The sequence below is a fragment of the Aythya ferina genome, assembly GCF_964211825.1.
Source record: "Aythya ferina genome assembly, chromosome: 1".
Classification (NCBI taxonomy): domain Eukaryota; kingdom Metazoa; phylum Chordata; class Aves; order Anseriformes; family Anatidae; genus Aythya; species Aythya ferina.
Window position 1 is genome coordinate 118,085,808 of NC_140296.1, and position 18,675 is coordinate 118,104,482.

The following is an 18,675-nucleotide window of genomic DNA, read 5'->3' on the forward strand; positions in this document are numbered from 1 at the left end:
TAAATTTACACCTTAATTCGCGTCTTCAGGGAGCATGCTATGAACAGACTCTGCTTGGCAAACAACAGGACTGTGCTCTCAGCGAAGAGATAAGTTTCCAATTTAAGAAACAAAGTGAAAAGACTGCAAGTTGTCTGAAGGCACTTGAGTCTGCCTCTTTCCTTGCTTCCTAGGCAAGCGAGGTAACCCACTGGCACGCAGGTAAACAGGCATCAAATAGTATCTGCAGCCCCTGGGACCTAACGCAGGGTAATGCTGTTGCTTATTTGTTTATGTAGGACTCTCAGTGTCCCTGGATTTCCAATTCTTGCCCTCTGAGCTATACTTGAAACAAAATGCTTTGCCTAATCCTAATGAAATTGTTGATGACATTTAGGATTATGGTGTAGCTTTGCTTCTTTTTTCTTTTTTTTTTTTTCAGCAGAGCCTATAGTCAATGGTGGAAGTCAGAAGAGCATCGCACTGAAAAATGTTTTGGCTCTTGAACTTTAAAGAAATACTAATGTCAGCTCAGCTGAGCTCCCAGATTCATGTTTGGCAAAAGAAAGATTACATAAGCAGAATTTTTTCCCCACAATTTGAAAGAGTTGGTCCCTGTAACTTCATCGGGCTTCTGCGTTCAGTCCTTGGTCAGAAAAGGAAAAGCGCCTTTCATCCAGGGTGCAGTCACCAAGCCTGGCTTTGCTGGCCCAGAAGGGCCAATGTCTTTCTCCTCTTCTCCCACAGTAATGCCTTGGGTCAGCTGAAACAATCTTGTGCATCACATCCAGCTCATGAAGTATTTTTTGGGCCAAGCTGAAGGTACGCAGGGTGAACATTTGAAGAATTCCTAAGTTCTAATTTAGTGTTAATAAATTAAGAATTGGTGACTGCAGAAAAATGCTTACTGCACCCCCCTCTAAAAAGAGGGGTATTGGAATTCAGAAAATTCACCTTTGCGTTTAGCTGGAATTTATTTTCATGCTTTCTGTGAGGATTGTTTGGTCTGATCTTGATGCCTCTGTTTGTGTTTCTAATACAAATGCCTTTCATTCTTCTTCTAAATTATACCAAATGCTCAATAGGAAGAGCAGATGTTCGCCAATTATACAGGAAAATAAATTGAAAAGAAAATAAAAGCTGGGAGGGTGTTTTAGATGCTAGGTCACTCTTGCACAGGGAAGGTCTGTTAGGTTATGTGAGAGCAGACAAAGGCAAGTGGCATGCCCCAGCTCCTCCCTGGCCATCAAAGAGGCCATCAGCCCACCAAAGGCCCAGCTCCACAAAGCTGGAGGATCACAGGGGCACAATGGCAGGCAGAAACCCAAATTAAGGATGCAAAGGAAGGAACATCTTGTCTGGGCCCTTTCCAAGGTTGTCCCAGGAGAGCCTCAGCCCCAGGGTCCAGGTCTGAACCCCATCAAGATGAGTCAATGCCAAAGCACCTTTTGGACTGAGGGGGTTTGCTGCTAAGGTGCACGGGACACATGACAGGATGGAGGGCAAGAGCATTTGGGGACTGCACAGGACTTCTTATGAGATGTTAGGGGAGGTACCAAAGGCAGGTAAAGGGTAAAAATATCCCAACTGAGAGGTGTTAGAGACTGGCAACCATGTATGCTTTTGGGTTTTGTACAGCACTAGGTAAGCTGCTGAAGCTTGAGTTAGTAGATTGATATTATGGCAGTGAAAGAAAGTGATATGACCAAACTGACATCTTTGAGCATTGGCAATTAAGTAGTGACGTGCTGTTGTGCTTCCTTTAAGCCACTTGACATCCTTTTTATTCCCTCTTACATTTTGGCTACACCACAGAAAGCTGTAATCAGTCTGAAATACTCTGCTAACAGGATTAGTAGCATTAGAACACAGCTTCTGTCTCTTGATGGACATGCTTGTAACAATTCATTGCAGAAAATGCAAACATAATTTGTCTATGAATTCCAGAGATTGTTGAAATAATATATGCTGCTTACTTTGCAGCTGCATGCAACCACCTCTTTCCTTGATCATCAGCTAGTTCATCTCTTCAGAATTTGCCCGGTGGTAATTTTTATTCACCACTGCCCTTGGAAAAGCATCTGTTAATCATGGTTACTTTCCTTTCAGTTTTAAAATCTTACTAGAGTGGACGACCCATACACCACTCATTTAAAAACTTAAACACAAAAGTAGCTTCTTTGCCTCCTGTTGCCCTTTTTCTTCCTATCTCACCCTCCTTTAAAGGAGAATCTTTCAAAACAAGTTTCTAGCTTGACTTTTCCTCCACTTGAAAAAAAAATATTTTGGCTGTTCAATAAGAAGATAGAAGAAGCAGAGTTACATGGAAAAATTATGGCTACTTTGGTCACCAAACCAAAAGGAAGATCTGGACGAGCAGAATAAATTAGTTTGGAATTTGGCCAAGCTAGCACTGGGTGAGGATGGACAAGTTTGTATCTTCTAAGGAGCCCAGTAAGTGGCTAAGACTTGAGTTTTATGTCTTTGTCAAAAGAAGACACCCTGAAAAACACCATGGAGGAGGCAATATGGAAGAAGGAGGGCTTTTCTTGTTACTTTAGTAAATAGAAGTGCTGTTTGTAAAGTACTGAATCTTAGGCATTGGTTTGAATGCCATGCAAGATGAATTCGCCCATGCTCTCTTGCTGAGGTCAGATGAGGTGACTAGGTACATTATGATACCTTTTTTTTTTTTAATTTTACTTTTTGAATGGTTTGTGTAAGCTCCTAGATGAGAGTGCTTTAGTGCAGGGCTGTCTGTTTAATAACACCCCATCAGGTGCTGATGTTAAATCTGGCTGCAGCTTTTGAAGGGTTTTGATGATGGATTGCCTGGAATCTGTGAGCTCTGACCTCTGTAACAATGTTAGTTTGAAGCCTGTCTTTACAGACATACTAAAACTATTAGATCTGGTAACTGAAGCAGCATGTGAGATCCCATCATTTCTCTCAGTGCCTATGTGAAGGCCTCCATCTCATCATGCCCTTGTGGCGTTTGTTTTCATTCTAGCAGTGGAAGCTGAATTTGGAACAGTTTTCATTGCAATTGAGAAGTCCCTCAGGAGGGAGCTCTGCAATAGCTTATTTAAGGGGTTAACTCCTTGATAAATTACACAGTCAGCTCTCACTTCGCTCTGCTGGCTACCTGGGTTTTGGATTAGCAAGATTATGTCTTTTCCTAACATCCTCTTCTTCATCACATTGTTGTGAAAAGTATGAATACAGAGTGAGGGCTGAGCTAATGGCAGTGCCCGCTGCGCTTTAAACATGCACCCACTTCTTACGGAAATGTGGTCACTATTTATTTTCAAGAAATAATATGGCACGGGTGTGTTTAGAATAATTTTACATATGGTTAGTTTGCTTTATGTTTTAGTTTTGTCTGCTCATCTTCTCTCAATTTGCCAGCAAAATGAAGAGTTGACTTAAGACAGTTCTGAGCTGAGTCCTGAACTTATGTTTTCATCTTCATCTACCTGAACTCTTTTGCCTTCAGTGTGTTAAAACCAGTAAAATTAGAAACAAACTGATGGTTTGCTTATTTGTTTCTAGTGTACACTTGACATTAGCTGTCTTTCCACAGAAGAGAAATGGCTTAACTCTGAAATAAAAAAAAAAAAAACAGTTTTTACGGCCAATAATCAAATGTTTTATTTTCTGCTGGAAAAGTCATAGAAAGAAACACCAGATGAAATATTTGCCTCTTTTGGAAGCAAATAAAAATATTTAAAAATTGTATTAAAACTGTATTGATAAATTCTGAAACTAGAGTTATAGGATCATTTGACTTCCTGTTCATATTTTGTGGGTGCACTTAAGGCCCTTTGAGGCAAGTACAACCACATGCAGGAACTTACTTAGTTTTGTGTTTTGGCTTTGAGTCTTTCAATGTAAGAAAAGTTACCTGCTCAGCAAGATTGTCACTGGTTGGTGGCTGCAAACAAAATGTGCAGTTCTTAGACTTTATTATCAAATGAACTTTTGTAATTTAGTCTAAATCAGGAGAATGAACCACTCAAATTGATTTTTTTAAGAGTGCTGCATGGAAAGTAGAGAGGTAAGATTTCCTTTAAAGAGTGTTTAGCCTTTGAAAAGTTTTGTGTTTTTTTTTTTTTTTTTTTTTTCTTTTCTTTTAAATGATTACAACATTAAAGTCTGTTTGCAATCTGAGAAGAAGTTAAAACATAACAGCATTTTACTTCATGTTGCTATATTTTATTTTTAGTTTCAAATCTCCTCAATATATTGACCACTTGCTTTTACCACCAGCTCAGCAACATTTGGGTGAAAAGAACTTGCTAAGCTGATTGGAGCAATGCAAGAAAGATTAGTTAATAAAGATCAGATTTGGATGTCATGGACATCTTATGTTTCTGTGCTCATTTAAAGACAGTAGCATTGTGGAGGTGATGAGAGAAAATATTCATCAAATTTGTCTTTCTTCAGTTCCTTCATCTTTGAGTTTGTGGAAGCCCTCTCAGACTGAGCACAAGTAGTGATGGACATCTAAACAATGACCTCAAAACTGATGTTGCAGTTTCACCAGATTATGGAAGGTCTACTCCCTCTCATGTGAACCAGTTGTTTTTGCTGGCAATTTGAGTGTCTGTTTATTCCTTTCCATGTCTTAGACCTTTCACCTGAAGGAAGCAAACTCTGAGAAGCCCAAAGCATATCTAAGGCACGTGAAAGTCTCTCAGGGGTTGCTTTCCTGATCTCTCTCTGTTCTGTCTGCAGTTCGTTGAGGCCAGCAGCTTGGCAAGGACATGCCATAGCACCAGCTGGGCACACACCGAGGCTGTGGGGCGCTGGGGCCAGGGCAGAGGGCTGGGGCTGGGGCTGGGGCTGGGGCTGGGGCTGTCTCAGAGCTGCTGCAGGTCTCTGCAGTAATTGTGGTGTTGATGCTCAGAAACATACTGCTCCCCGGTCTGTGGGGTGAAACCACCCCATGGTTCTCCCATCACATTCCTTTCACATCTCTCAGGATCCACTGACTCAATGTTAAAAAAAGACTTGCAACACATGCATCAATTCAGTCCCACTCTATTTAGTATGTGACTCAATCTGTGGAGTGAAACTCATGGCATGAGTAGGGAAAAGCTACTATCAGAGGCACTTTTTCCTCTTAGACATTGTCTACTGTTATTGTAGGCTTTTCTTTTTTGTGGCTGGGACACGGTTCTTGTTGGTGATCATATACTAGCTGCTTTTATTTCCCTTTACCTGAAGGATGAGAGGCAGCAGGAAGTATTCAGCTATGCTGAGAGAACAATTTCTGGGCTCAAGAAAGAAACTAGAAACCCTTCTAAGAAATGAGTAATTCTGTTTTGTTATCCTTATCTTTGGTGAATGCAGATTACAACTTATCCCCATATGCGGTGCTTCTGCTGTATTGTTTGGGGCACCAGTTTCAGCGCTGCTGCTTCTCCTCCACTGTTATCTGAAAGCCTGTCCTACACATATGTGGAGTATGTTTACCATCAGTCTTGATAATAGACGCTTTTCTTCTGCTTTCTCCTTGGTGGTAAGCACATGGACTCATTTTTTTTAAAGCAGACTTTTAGCCATATAATGTCATCTTCAGGAATGAAGAGGTCCTTGGGTAATGCCTAGGCTAGTCAAACATTTTCATAGTCAATAAATTACTGCCTGTGCTTAAAAATCAGTCTTTTGTGAGATTAAACCCAGATCTCTTCATATATATATATACATATATATACATATATATTATCGGAGACTTGGAGGTGTTTTTTTGGTTCTTACATTTTCTATTCATATAAACTGTCCTTAGAAACTTTTAAAACATCTAACAGTTCTTACTGGGAGCAGAGACACATTCGTGGAGCCTTGTCAGATAAGCTGTGGACTGTGTAGTTCAGTAAGATGCTCATAATTCAGCAGATGTGCAAGCAGTTAATTTCTTTCCTTCAGCTGTAGTACTTTTTTTTTTTTTTTTTGTAAATATTTTTCCTCTTTTTTTTTCATGCAAAATCAAAGTGGTTATTACTTTTTTTTTTTTTTTTTTTTTGCTTTTTTTTCATTAAGGTTGCTCAGTACTGGTATTTTCTCTGAAGTTAAGAAATAATATTCAAATTATATCTGTAGTTCTAAGGCGTTGCTTTACATTTTGGAGGGAAGAGTGACTTAGCAGTTCAGAAGAACTGCTAAACTGTAGAATTTGTGACTTAACCTTTTTTTTTGAGAGAAGTCTGTTATGTGCCATGTGTTGTATTGATGTTAAAACTTGTTTATAAAGTACCATGAGAGTGGGAGGGTGGAATGCTTTAGAAATCCTAAGGGATGTGAAATTCTAGTTTGGGGCAGATACTTACAATATTTTTCAACGTCATTGTGAAAATGTAGCAAAATACCTTAATGTATATATTGAGGAAATTCAATGCCAGATTCCTTTTGTGTTTTTAAATGGATTCATTTCTGCAACTGGGATCTAAACTTTGGTCCCCACAAAAGCAATAGGAAGTTTGCCATTTAAAGCAGCGTGACTAAGATTTGGCTTATGGCTTGAGATAGGGCTTGGGCAGGATTTTTCTCTCAGTCACACTGGTGTAGCTTCAAAATGGTTTGCTGGTGATTCTCAGTAGCCTACAGTATTGGGTTACTATAAATAAAACTTCTCCAAAGAGATTTAGTATTTGTTAAGGAAAGCTGTGGGAGGATTGTCTCTGCTCATTCCACATCTCAGGCTATCACAGTAGAAGAGGAAAGATGAGGCTCTCCCTAGGCAGCTAGGACAGAGGTACAGAGAACTTCATAGATCAAAACCAGCTTCCTGAGCTTGACCCAGGCATCACCTGATGAGTAGAGAGTATGTTTCAAATTTGTCTGTTTTCCATTTGTGTGGGTCAGTGGTGAAATATTAGTTAAGATGATTCTAGTAAGATAAATCTTTATCTCGGATGCTCTTGCAAGTCTGTACTGGCCATTCAAACAGATCTTGTGGCCAGAAGTGCAGGAAGATTCTGGCTTCTGGTAGTGCTGGTGTTACAGAAATGGGCCACACTCTCAGTGTGATAGCTAAAGCAAGCAAATGGTTAATGCTTCAGGCCTTCGAGCTGTTTTGGCATTAATTAAGAGAGTGAGTGGAAATGATCACCATGTTAATTATGCTGTTACATTTTTTTCCAAAAGTAAAACTCCCAAATTACAGTAATTTTGTGAAAGTATTGCAACAATGCTCTTTAATGAGATCTTAACGGCAAGAGGATGAAAATGACTATCTGTAGTGGGAATGCATGACTTACTACCAAACATCAAGAAATATCCATAATAGGAATTTTGTTTTATAGCCTTTCTAATATGAAGCCAACAGATCTAGCAATCCTGTTACGCAACATATTTATGCACTTTGCTAAGTTTTGATCACTAGACTCCCCAAGGAGTTTAGAAGAAAGGAAATAAAAAGCCCCTGACACTCATGTTGCTGACCTCCTTCCAACCTGCTAGCAGCAGCTCTTGTGACATTTTTATTGTTTAGGGAGCAAAGTATGAAACTGTCTGCAAAGGCATGGGATCCCAGCTATTCTGTGAAAGATGAAAGTTTCTGATTGTTTTATAGGATATATATTGCCGGTGCTAGAGGCTGTGAAATTTGCACTTCAGTTTTTGGAATGCCCCTTCAGACATCATCCAGGGAAATGCATTTAAAATGTACTTTACCTAGAATACTAAGCGAATCCCACAAGGCTTTAAATAACCTGTGTTATAACGTCACTGTGGTTACACATGAGTGTAATTAGCAATGCCGTGTTCTATCTCCTACATGACTGGCAGGGCTTCAGAAACGCTGCGCTCTGGAAATTCACATTAAATATTTTTCCATGCTTCAGCTGCCTGTAAGTCTTGTTATTCATTTACTTTTAAAACACAAAACAAAAGAAATTATTAGTCACTGGAAGAAAATGTAATTGATCTAACTGCTGTGTCGGTTCAATTTTCGGTTTATTGCTTTTAGCTATAAACGCGCGTTGGCCGTAGAATTCCTTTGTGCTCACAGAAGAATTCCTGTGTACGTCAGAGGCATGGTGAAGACCCCCGGTAGGCTAGCGAAGCTAATGGCATCGAGGTGTGAGAGAGAGAGGTGTGGGAGCAATCGGGGCTAGCTAAAGGATGGAAAGAGTTGGCAGATTCAGGGTGAGGGGCTCAGGAGAAAATAAGCACCAAATCGGTTTTAACATACACTACAGAGAGTTGCAGGGCGATGAGGTTTTAGGCCTAAGTAGACGGAGCTGCTTACAGCACGTCTTTATGAAGACTCTTCCTTTACTTCCTTGTCTGTAGCATCTGTGCTAAGAGAAGGGCAATTTATTTCCTTTACAGTACCTCTGGTTCATCCTGGAGTCGTTTAGTTGGGTGAACCAATTAAACGTCGCGCTGGGGAAGAGTTTGTGAAATATCCCATACTTTGAGCTCATGAAGCTTAAATAAGATGTTTGTTTACCCAACGCTCTTCCTGCTTGCTTGCGTTCATGACCTAAAACACCTGGTGATGCAAGGTCTTGCTATTGTACTAGCTCATTTCTTGGGTGGCTGCTGCTTTTTTAGGAATATAATTTATTGCTTTTCTGCTTACTTTTCTGCAGCTCTGTCAATGTAATGTAACATAAACTTCAGCCACAACTAAGAGCTGTGTATTGTCTTGCACGTGATGAGCTTTTGTCCTCTTTGAGTGCAAGATAGAAAAAAAGCAATTTCTCCCCAACTCTTGTTGATGGCTAAGAGCAGTGGTGGGTTTCTACAGCTGTCCCCACAGAGTGTTCAGAGGGTGTTACTGGGAGCCAGCTGTGATGAGCTCCTACTTACATGCTTCCTAGAAATCAGCTCAAGTCAATATGCAAACTTGGCCATCTTTTTCATTGGAAGGCATCTAAGGAACTAGAGTTCAAAAGTAAGTTAAAAGGAGAGTGAAACAGATGTGTTATGAATAAAAGTTGTTATAGGCAAGTTTGTGCCTGGATATATGTTTTTTTTTTTCATTTATAGTTTGAATAAAACAAATATGGAAACAAGGCATAACCTCATAATAAGCCACCTAACCATACATCATTGGCTTGTATAAGACAAACATCCTTTAAAAAAAAAATAAAATTAAACTCTTTGCTACCTTTACTTGTTCTGCATTTGGATTTGTTCTGGATTAAATTCTACAGATTGAGGGACCACTTTGCTCTGCATTACACGCAGTGTAACAAAACCAAATCATACAATACTGGTACTGTATAGATGCTTTGTTTCTAGGTAATGATACTTGTTTCCTTTGACAGTGACTATAGAAAAGTTTAGTCAATCTATTTTCATTCTGTTTTTCAGATGTCTGGTATTTGTAATGAATGCATGATCTGTTAATTCTCCTCATTCCTTCCCCTCCCCAGTGAAACAAAAGTGCAGTTTCTGCTCTAGGATAAACTATTGCTTCCTTGTGGTTCTGTGTATCCCCCATGTATCAAAATGGCTGGAGGAATTCTTCAGAGAATCAAAACTAGGATCTCTTGAACTTCCTTTTAAAGAAAAAATGTGTGACTGCTTCCCAGTAGTTTCTTTTACTGGACTGTACACGAAGAGCACTATTATACATATGTGCTCAGGAGTGTTGTGACTTTAAGTATGAAATATGTTAGATGAATGTCAAGAGGGGACCCTGGAAGAAAAGCTACAGAAGTTTCATCCCTATGCGTGGAGAACCCTGCTGGGACCCTTCATCCTTACCAGTGAATCACCATCCCTTGGGAGTTTGTCCCAATGTGCTAGATAGTCTTTGAAATCAGGTAAAAATCAAACAGCTGCAACTCTAAGCTGTATCTGGCAGGGGGAAAGCGTGCTGTCCAGCACAATTGCCTGTTGGCATCTTGTTCCTTTGTCTGTGTGCCCTTGGAGCTGGAGACACACTGGAGCTAGCCATGCCTACAAGGAGTGATCCCAGTCAACCTTCCTACTCCGTGTCCTGCACTCTGGCAGTGAGTGGATGGTGCTGCCCTCTCCCGCTGCCTCCTCTCCTTGTCCTGGCCAGCCAGAGCTCCTTTGTGACTTGCTGCTTTGTTGGAGGTTACCTGAGCCTTTCCAATTAACATCACTTCTTTTGTGAATTTTAACTTTTTTAGCATCTTTGTAGCTTTTAATATGTGTTGCCTGATTGATGGCTCAGTTTCCAGTCTCTGGGTTTGATTTTGTTTTGTTTTTATATAGCTGAGTTATAGCTCGATGTTAGCTATGAGAGCTCCACTTCTTGCTGTGGGGATGCAGCTCCTTGTTTGCTGGGCGAAGAGCATAATCTGCTTACATGTGGTGTGTCAGAGTTTGGAGCCCAGGCCCTGAGTGCATTGCCAAGAAAAAATCCAAAGCTTCCTTCTCAGCAGGCCATTTTCTTCCGTTTGACACAGAAGCGGTCAGACTGAGCATCTTCACTCACAAATGAAAATGCAGGATGATGACAGTAGCTGATAGGATCTTTGTTGTGGCAGGGGATTGCTTCACGTCTCTCAGTCTTGAAGAAATCTGTTTCATCGCTGTGGTTTGGCCATTCACAGAAAGTACCTCCGCTTCACAGCAAACCGTGATGACTAACGAGGGATCCCTGCTGAGGCCAATTAGAGCCTTGCAAATGGCTCCTTCCTCAGAAGGACTAGAACAGACGCTGTATTTTCCACCCTGGTGACTCACTGGGTAGTTTGTGAAAGCAGATGCTGTGTTCCCTGTAGGTCATGCCACATATCTGCATCTCCCCGCGCTCCTGATCCTTCATACCTTCAGCCCGTTCAGGTCCATCTCGTCCTGGGTTCGCACCAGTCGGGCAGGGCCTGGTGGAGCCTGGCCTGGCTGTGTGGGTGAGAGCCCCTCCAGCCCTGCCGCCTTCTGTGGCTCCACTGGCCTGATCTTCTGTGCAGTGTACGTCACTGGGCTATCTGCTGCCCCACAGACACCTTATTCTTGGTGAGCCATGCTGCCACAGCCTGGATTAAATCCATATTTAAATCCCTATTCTTGGCAAGTCTCGCTCAGTGGCTTCAGGGGACCCTAGGCCACAAGGTGTGTTTGCTGAGCCCTGGTGGTTCTCCACACGTCTCACAGGTAGGTCCCTGGCAGCCAGGGGTCACAGGTTCGTATCTGGGGCTTCAAAAGGTGCCTATTTAATCTGAATAATTTTTGTTTTGAGCTCAGTTCAGCCCCACGTCTAAGAGGAGATTTGTTTTTCTGAATCTGTGTTACACTGTCTGTTTCTGTGCTAATACACATGTGGAAATGCATCATCTTTGTCTCTGTAACTCCAGGTTATAGTTCAGTTTCTGAATATTCTGGTGACACCTCTCACATAAATGGGACAGATCTCTGGTAACTTAATTGGGTGTTGGAATTTCTCACAAGAAATTGAATGCAAGACTGCCTGCTCCCTTCAGTTTTGAAGAGGATTAGTTTTTCTGGGGGGCACTATCATCTCTGCTAAAAAAGGAAATCTGAAGAGGTTGAGGCTGACCTGCTATTTCAGTGCAGTGCCCCTGTTACACAGCCATTTCCCCAGATGTAGCATTTCTCCTGGACTGACTAACTGCCTTGAAAAGCATGTCAAGTTCCATGTCATGTCATGAAATGAAGCTGGTTTCCTTCGCTCCCCTCCCCTCTTCTCAGGCGCTAACATCCTTGCCTGAAGATTGTCCATATTGCTGGTAGAAAGTATGCTTTTTCCAACCACCCACAATGAGTTTAAGCTGTAGGAGATTACATTGCTCTGCATTTCTGTGTTAAAAAGGCTCTTCTATACCACTGGCTCCGCTTGGAGGTGGTCCCATTGTGTGGCAGATTGTAATTTGTATGTTGATATTAGTGTGCAGGAGCTGCTGGTGGGGATTGGGATTCCTTCCTTCCATGAATGCAAGTAACCTCCACTAGCTTCTCTAAATGAATATTCCCTGTCCCAAGGACTGCAGAGCAGCAGCTAACGAGGTCTGCATCTCTGCTAAGTACTGTTGTAAAGGACATCAGGTGGGATTTGGGTTTTGCTACAAGAGGGCTTGGTGGTCACTGTGCTGCTGGACTTGTGGAGGCCATATTTCAGGTGAGGTAGGCAGGGGAAGGACATACTGATGGTAACCATGCAGGTGAACAGTCATTCAGAGGAGAAAGAAAACATCATTCTCCAGTAAATTGAGTCTATTTTCTTTATGTGCAAACACAACTAACTTCCTATCTGTTTGCCCTGAGGTTTTGCTAGGAAAATTGGATAATTATACATCTTAAAGAAACTGGTGTGATCCACTGATTCTTTTAATCACATGTCCATAGGGAATAAGGTCTGATGACATTGCTGCTACCTTTTTTTTTTTTTTTTTTTTTTTTTTAAACAACAACAAAGCCACCAACCTGAAATACTTTTTCTTAAGTTTCTAGCACACACAAATCAAACTGTAGTTTGGATTAGCTGTGAACAGTCAGCTTGACCTATAGTGCTGTTGCTGGCTAATGTATGTCAGTTTCTCTGGTGAAACAAGCTTTAAGTTGCCTTTTTTTATAGCCACCTTCATGGTACCTTTCCTGTGCTTGTCTTCATTACTAAATATGTGTAGTGTCTTTTTTCTTACATTTTTGTGTTGTTTTTTTTTTTTTTTTAACATCATCTTAAAAGTGGAGATGAGGAAAGAAGAACCTAAGTTTGATCTCTGTCCTGATAATTGTCCAATTTTCTTTCCTCTAATTACATGTATTAGGATCAAACACAGGAGAGCTCTGCTGGGAAAGGTCAGTGTTGGCATCATGCAATGTGCTAAAGCTTGCATAACAGTGCTGTAAAGTATATCGTAGAAAGCACAGAAGAGACTAGCTGCTCAGTTTTATATCCAAAAGTGGGGATAACTGGTTCCTTAGTTTCTAGAATTGGCTGTATTCGCTAATGCCTGGTGATTAAATTCAGTAGGGACTAGACGGTAGAGGGGCCTTTGGATCCTTCCCTGAAAACGCAGAATCTTGAGCTATTTTGCATCTGGAAGGAAGAAAGTTCCAAATTTTGAGGTCAACCATATTAACAAACCTCTGCAAATATATTTTTAGTTCACTGAGTGAAAGTCAGATTTGGCTGGTGAGGGCTGGGTTTCCTTCTGCTAAGGGTGTTAGCTGATACTTTATTACAAAATGAAGTGTTTTGTTTCCCATTTTTCTTGCAACTGGCAAAGTGCAAAACTTCCAGTTTGGACTTGGCCTCAGAGAAGACTTCCCCCTGCTTCCCCCTCAAATTCTTGTATGTAGCTTGTCAGTAGCTTTATGGTATTGTGGAAAAGTCAGAGAGATGTCACCCTTCTCAGGAAGAAAATGGGAAAATTGCTAGTTCTTGTATAGACTCAAAGTTGCAGATGTTTGCTATTGTCTTCTAAAGAATGAAATTTAATTGTTATGTGCTACTAAGACTTTAAGATAGTCAAGGGAACATTATCTCACTATAAAAATAATTGAAACCTCCTTTCAGGATAATGCACATGTGGCTAATACAGACACTGGCCACAGAGGTTGTATCTGGGGATTTTAAGATTTACGGTATTTTTTTGGAGTGCCGTGTTGTGTTTTCATGTCAATGGATATAATTCCATTGACTTCAGTAGAAAATGTTTTTTTTTCATGTGTGAGATCACAATCCCTAAAACCTAATTGCTAATATTTTTTTTTCATGTTTTATATGCGCCTCTTAGGACATTAGAACAACTTTTTAGTATGCTGAGTTTTCAGAACCTTGCTTTGAGCTGGGTTTATTTCAATTCTATTTAGGATTATAAAGCCAAGGTGATGGAACAACAGCTCGGCCTTAGGACACATTGGGACTGGTTGTCTGTTCTCTTGCAAATCCTAACGTGGATACTTATGGATATTTAAGTTCTGTGCTTTTTGCACTATGAACTGAGAGGTTCTCAGTGCCCTGGTGGTATATGTGACACGTGAAAATGTTTGACCCTTCAGCTTTTTCATAGAATTTCATTTTTTTTTATGAATCAAGCGGTCCATGCATCAGAATAACACGCAAATCCCAGTGTAGTGCAGTGTGGCTACATCAAGAACATTTTTTTCCTTATTAGCCAGAGGTGAGACTTTGGCTGCATGAGATGGGACTGATTAAAAGTTTCTTTCTCATTCTGGGTCCCAAAAGCTATTTCTTTTGGTTACTGAAAACAAAAAGAAGGTTTTTCACCAAGAGCTGATACCTCTTGTGAAAGACTCAGTAGTTGCAAGTCCAGTTTTCCAGATTTGTGGTTGATAAGTGCATTAAAAAGTATGTGCAGCTTTTTGAGTTCTTCTGGTGGAAGATACTAGAAGAAAATGAATATTGTACTTTTAAGATGATTTCTTGCTTAGTAGTTAATTTATCTCTAAGGGGCAAAAACACAGCAATGTTGAGCTCAAAGTGTTGAGCTTTCAGTCTTCCTCAGCTGCAGCTTACTCGGGGGAAAAAAATAGAGGGAGGATAATCTAAACCTCTGTGCCTTCTTAAACGAAGCAGAGGAATAAAAAGACCAATACAGTATTTTCTCTTGGTATATTCCCTCGGATGTTCTGCTGGTTCAGTATTGTTGTTCTGATTTTACTTCATTTTAAGCCTGACAGGGCAGCCTAAAATACGAGTGGTGATCTAGGGCGAGTTAGTGTGAAATTAGTGGGGTTTTCCAGCAATCAGGATGGCAGAGGCCCAATGCAAAACCCATATTGTCTCTGATATGTACCATCAGTGTGGTCCATGTGAGCTTATAATGGAGTATGCAAAATAAGGACTGTGTCTGACACCTCCAACTATGGGCCTTAATGCTGCAGCTTAGGCAGGTGAGGTGCCTGTTTTAAGGTTCAGAGTACTTGTCCTTGAGGTCATCACAACAGGAAAAAGTCTGGAGAAATTTCAGTATAGGATCGTGGCTTCCTGCAGTGATAGGCACTTCTGTATGGTTGGTGTTTCTGAAACTTTTCATTATCCAGTGAATTTCCCTTGAAAGTCTATGGCAAATTAGAACAGAAGAATAATCTTCAGTATTAGAGAACGATTAAAGCTCATGCTTCAAATATATTCCAGTAGATTTCTTCCATGTGTCAAGGGGGAAACTCAGGGGTGAGGCTCATCAGCATGTGACCTCAAAGCAGACAAAAGATGAAATGCTTCATGGCTCACACGGCTTGTTCTGTGCAAAGCACTTTAGTAGGATGAGAGGGTATTCAGAAGTACTCATCACTAGCTTGATTTCTTCCCACTGAAGTGGATATTTGTTTGGAAGGTTTGGTGGTTGTTGTGTTTTGTTTTGTTTTTCCCTGCTAAATTCTCAGGGAGTGGATCTGAACAACACTAAGTGCTTCTGTAATTCTTATTTTTCTAATGGAGTGGCCATGTTTCTTGAAAGGTTGGAGAGCTGTGCCTGTAGTTGTCTACAAACGTTTACAAGTGTGCACGTGTGCATAAGCTACACGGGTGGATTTTGCTATGACCTGCTCCTGCTGTGTTCCCGTATTGGATCTGGGTATCACTTTAACCCCAGCCTGGTCTGTATGTGTTTTAAATTTCTTTGAATAATAAGTGCATTTAATTCCTGCTAAACATTGTTTACTTCCTGCCTATGAATGGTAAAACCTCAATGTCTGTTTTTCATATATTTCCAGGAACCTCATGCAATCCCAATGGTATGCCCTAGGGAACAGTTTATGAGGTCAGCCCTGCTGCTTACTTATCTTGGGATTCAGCCCTTCCGTACTTGTTCTTCAATAGTAAAATTCTTGGTTCAAAGCCACTATTGAAAGATGAAGATAGCATGGGGAACCCATGTAGTTCACCTGAAGCTGATGGTATTATGATGTGGGGAAGGCAGTGTTCAAGGGAGGCAGCCGTCCTGCTCTGGGGCATTTGGTAACTTTTTACACACTGCAATAAGGGCGAGGAATTTTGCTCTTTGATGAGGATCAGATGGAATTTCAAACACCTCTGGCAGGTTGCGTATTAACATGTATCTTGGTATCTGGATCAGCAGCATCTTAACACAGCTAAAGGGTAGGACATGCAATGCTTAGAGGAGTGTAACGGCTGAGCAGGTTGCAAATGAGCAAGGCACTCGGCCACCCTTTAAAATTATTGCTCACATTTACATGCAAAATCTGCCTTGCTTTTTCTGATAGGCAAGTTCTTAAATTCTTTCACATGTGCTGACTTCATTGTTCTGTATTTATTGCACATCTCAACTATGTTTTAAAGGAACTTGAGCTGATGCCAGCAACAACATGTCTGAGCAGCTTTGATGCAACTTAGGTAACTTTAGGCTTGAGGTCATTTGAGAAATGTTGCTTTGGGGACTAGAGTCTTAAATATTATCCCAGCAGGAGTTTCCTTAGACATTGCAAGAGTACTGTACAATTCCCTAGAGCTGAGTACAATAGCATTTATGTTATCTGTTTTATAAACTCAGGGATTAAATATAGTGTTTTTTTGGAACAAGTATATTGGGGGTGGGACAGGAGAATGAACCTGGGATGGAGGTTAAGGTTTTGCAGTCCGTTGGTTTGACATAATACTGAGTAATAGACTGCTTAAATTACATTGTCACTAAGAGAATGTGTTCTGACTCCGTTTGCAATTAAAAATAGTAATAGTAATAAAAAATTACTGTCTAAATTTCCAGCTAATCCCCATGTTTGTGCTCCTTTTTTCCTTCTTGAATACTTTTGTTATTGCTATTGGCAGCTTTCGTATACCAGTTGGAAGGAAATAACTGACCTTGTTTTAGCAGTGACACTGTGCGATGTCCTGCCTAGAGATAGCCAAGTCCTTAAGTGCTGGCATATCTGTTAGTTTATTGGCATGCCCAACAAGAACAGTCATCCTCCAATAACTTTGCTTTTAAATGAGGTGGTTGAAAGACTTTTGTTTCTATTCTAGATGAGTGAGTAGGAGCCTTGCTTTGGACAGATGTCATCCACAGCTCCTTCTGTTAAGCCAGCAACAGTGGGTAACTCTTAAAGCCTTTCTGGATGGGGAAGTCAAATGAATTATTTTCCTGTGCCCTCTTGGCTGCACACAGTGCTATGCCACACTGCCTTTGGACTTCACCTTGCCCTGGACCTGAGATCTTTGAGCTCATATTTCATTCCTCTCACCCACTGGATATTTGAGAAATTTGACACTGTATTAAGGTTTGATCATGCAAGAATACAGCAGTTCTTCTGAACAGAGCTGGTGTTAGAAACCTGTGGCATCAGCATTTAATGCTCTGAGTTCTTTGTGGTTGTTGTGACTGAGGTTCTGATTAGTTAGGCCGTCTGTTTATGCTGTCAGTGTTTTAGAGCATGGAAGATACAGGGGGAAACAATCAGAGGATGTGAGGAAGAACACTTTCTTTTTGGTGGGAAAAATATTTGAAGAGTTGTCACTTCTTTATTTTTCTAGACTTCTGAGGTTCTGCCTTGCTGCAAAAAAAGAAGCCCCAGGAAGCTTGAGCACAGTAGTTAATTAAAGAAAAAAAAGAAAAGGATTGGAAAGTGTAATGTGCCACAAGAAAGCACTTCAGGGTATGGAAAATATCTAACTTGACATTCCCACAAGATTTTCAGTGTAGTCCAGCATGCTTGTGGAATGTTTCGTCATCCACGTGTCGCTATCCCTTCAGCTGGTTAATGGCTGTGGCACAGTGGGATAAGCTGGAGGCCGTGGAGTGTTTGGGCTGACTGTGGTAATGAAAAACATGCCCTGAACACTTCTTTCAAAGTGGCACTGTTGTGTTGTGCTTGGCTGCGGGCAAGTTTGCTCATCAGAGTCAGGTAACGTGTAAATGACATCAGCTCCTGAGGTGTTTTTCCCCGAAGGGAATGTCCAAGCCTTTCGGGCAGCCCTAGCGGCGACGGCCCAGCTGCACATTTGCCCTGGCGAGGCACCACTGAGAGGAGGTTGGCAGGCTGCAGGCAGCATCCTTCTGTGATTTCACTAGGAACGATAAGCTCCCTTGCTCCAAAAAAGTGCAAGCACAATTGACTCGGCTTGTTAAGCCAAATCCATCGCTGTCTGTGCTGATTCATGTTGGGAGCTGACATGAAATATCAGTGAGGGATTAGTGTGCGTAGCATTGCTGTTGTTAAAGGCTGTGGTTAAGTGCTTGTGCCGCTTGGTCAGACCACGACATGAAACTGCGGTGAGTGTTGAGTTGCTAATGTCTACTCAGGTTACTCGAGTTGGGTTTGCTTGCAGGCAGAGCAAGGTGGCTGACAGGCAGGCTTGCTTAATACTGGGGGATTTTAGAGCATGGCTGAAGAACAGGCCCTTAACAACACCTCTTCTGTTGCCTCATTGACAGGAGCAGCCATGCGAGGTGTTACTGAGCACCGAGCACCAGCTTGGGTTTAAATGGACGTTTTATAAACATTTTGCTGCTTTTTTCTTCCATGTAGATTCCTGTGTTCTGGTAACCTAACCAAGCTGTCCCTGGCAAAGAGAAGTTGAAGTGTTTTGTTGAGCTTCCCACGAAGGATTCTCACATAGCTATGCAGGAGTGTGTGAACAGAGGAGTATATTAAGAAAGAAAAAAAAAAAAAAAAAAAAAAAAAAAGAGAAAGAGCCCTTTCATTTCTCTATGCCAAAGTCAAGCCTTTTAAATTTTCATTAGTACTGGGGAGAAGCATTCTCCCGTCCCCATGCCTCACATGAGGCCCACTTCTCACATCAGGGATTTGGCTTGCTCTTCATTTCCC

General features: G+C 41.2%; 2 protein-coding genes across 6 annotated transcripts in view; one reads left to right on the forward strand and one right to left on the reverse strand.

The window, feature by feature from the left end:
* CMSS1 (cms1 ribosomal small subunit homolog) overlaps positions 1-18,675 on the forward strand; it is a 235,150-nt gene that overhangs the window by 165,874 nt on the left and 50,601 nt on the right. Inside the window, exon 1 of one of the 4 annotated variants that reach the window (XM_084522887.1) lies at positions 759-801. The exons of the other annotated variants lie outside the window; for them this stretch is intronic. Coding sequence (XP_084379013.1) covers positions 774-801 — 28 coding nt within the window. The 5' untranslated portion in view covers positions 759-773. Of the gene's footprint in view, positions 1-758; positions 802-18,675 lie in introns of those variants that run through there. 4 annotated transcript variants of the gene reach the window in all.
* The window catches only part of FILIP1L (filamin A interacting protein 1 like), a 201,119-nt gene that overhangs the window by 164,035 nt on the left and 18,409 nt on the right, over positions 1-18,675 (reverse strand). The gene's annotated exons all lie outside the window — the stretch shown is intronic.